The following is a 2,122-nucleotide window of genomic DNA, read 5'->3' as shown; positions in this document are numbered from 1 at the left end:
ATATATATAAAAATTCAGAAGAGTGGTACAACAAGGCACCAATATTTACTGGAAAATAGCAATCGCTACAATTACGACGCTATTGTATAGCTTAACTGCGTATATACTGGCAAAAAATGTGTGTGTGCAACAAACATGAAAAATTTGTCTTACCTCTAGGAAGAACATTCGATAAATGGACAACCCAGAATCGGATAATGCAGGACTGGTTTCAGACTCTTCAAATATGTTTGCCGTCGTAAATTTGATCTGTCTTCATCAGCTGCATTTGCCTAGACAATATTTCAAATGTTGCCACATCAATGCCAAGTATACTCGCCTGAACGCTTAGCCGTTAACACATATATACATATTTTATAGATATATATATATATGTATATATGTATGTATATATTAATTATTAGCAATAGATGCAGTATTAGTATTAGTTTCAAGTGGCAATCTCTATATCCAACTTAACATGGATGTTTTGTTAGAGCACTGAATACTGCTTTCTTAACCTTGAGAGATCTTCCCATGTGGGTACTTAGTGCATAGAAGCACACACATAGATCATAGCAGACAGGGATTCTGTGTCATAAATACTGGAACTCCCATATCATGTGATTTTATTCTGTTGGAAATCATCAGTTGGGGGCATCAGTCATTGCACGACCAATGATATTCTGTATACTGTTGCAGTGAGATTGACTGGCATGCAGTGTGAGAATCGCTCAAAGCTTAGAGTGCAGTATTCAGTGTTTGAACAAGGCATCCATGTTAAGTTGGCCGTAGAGATTACCATCATCATTGGTTATTTAACGTAATGATGATGATGATTGATGTGGTGCTAGTAAAGTTAGGCAAGTGGTAAAGATGTCTCCATGTAGATAATGTCTTACCATTTCTTCTTTCTTCTTTTTTTTAGTTACTCTCATAATTTGCACTGGTACAAATGTGAGGGCACGTGGCTTAGTGGTTAGGGCATTCGGCTCACGATTGTAAGGTCGTGAGTTCAATTCCCGGCGATACGTTGTGTCCTTGAGCAAGACACTTTATTTCACATTGCTCCAGTCCACTCAGCTGGTAAAAATGAGTAGTACCTGTATTTCAAAGGGCCAGCCCTGTTCCACTCTGTGTCAAGCTGAATCTCCCTGAGAACTACGTTAGGAGTACACGTGTCTGTGGATTGCTGTCACTTGCTCATTAATTTCACGAGCAAGCTGTTCTGTCGATCGTATCAGCTGGGACCCTTGTCGTCATAACTGATGGAGTGCTCCTTTTACTGGTACACATTGTGTGTTTACTGTTGAAACTTTTATCAAGAATGGCAATTGCCACACTCTTTACATTGTCTTTAAATGATTCTTTCAGGTGACACACTTTTCTTCCATTCTAACCTGATCCATATGGCAGACCAGAACAAAAGTGACAAGCGCCGTTGGACTCTTCTTTATGCTTACAATCTTCGAGATAACGACCCAGTCTATGTACACCACCACCCACAATATTCATATTTGGAGAAGGTAACAGAAATATTTAAACCCAGTTTTTGATATTTACCCTGCATCTGTAGTTCTCAGATTTACACAGATTTTGGTACCCACCTCCATGAAAAGATTTCAGGGAAATGTTTTACTTTTTTCTTTCTTTGTCACTGAGAATGTAAAATGGAGTGTGTGTGTGTGTTCATCCGCCACCACTGCTTGACAACCAGTGTTGGTGCGTTTACATCCCTGTGACTTAGTGGTTCAACAAAAAAACTGATAGAATAAGTACAATTAAAAAAAAAAAATGTACTGGGATTAATTCGTTTGACTAAAATTCTTCAAATCAGTGTTCCAAAATGGCTGCACTCTAATGACCTGAACGAGAAAAAAGAAAGAAAAAGGTAAAAGGCAAAAAAATATCCTGTTTGAAGTTTCACAATATTTATTCCCCAATTCTTACGGCTTTTTATAACCTTTTGTAATTGTTGTTATTGTTGATGCCATGTTAAAAGCACCAAATACCCTCTTGTAGAGTGGTTGGTGTTGATAAGAGCATCCAGCTGAAGACGGGCCAAAGTAGACAAGAGGGCTTGGTGTGGTCTTGTGACCTGCCAGCTCTTGTAAATACCATCCAGTCCATGCCAGCATGGAAA

The 2,122-nt window shown here is 38.5% G+C and overlaps 1 protein-coding gene across 1 annotated transcript in view; it reads left to right on the top strand.

Moving 5' to 3' along the window:
* LOC106870901 (L-proline trans-4-hydroxylase) overlaps positions 1-2,122 on the top strand; it is a 46,019-nt gene that overhangs the window by 40,659 nt on the left and 3,238 nt on the right. The window contains exon 8 of the mRNA XM_052974116.1: positions 1,348-1,505. Coding sequence (XP_052830076.1) covers positions 1,348-1,505 — 158 coding nt within the window. The remainder of the gene's footprint in view (positions 1-1,347; positions 1,506-2,122) is intronic.

Source organism: Octopus bimaculoides, chromosome 1 (genome assembly GCF_001194135.2).
Source record: "Octopus bimaculoides isolate UCB-OBI-ISO-001 chromosome 1, ASM119413v2, whole genome shotgun sequence".
Lineage (NCBI taxonomy): Eukaryota > Metazoa > Mollusca > Cephalopoda > Octopoda > Octopodidae > Octopus > Octopus bimaculoides.
The sequence above is the reverse complement of the archived record's forward strand: the minus strand, read 5'-3'. Positions and strand labels throughout refer to the sequence as shown.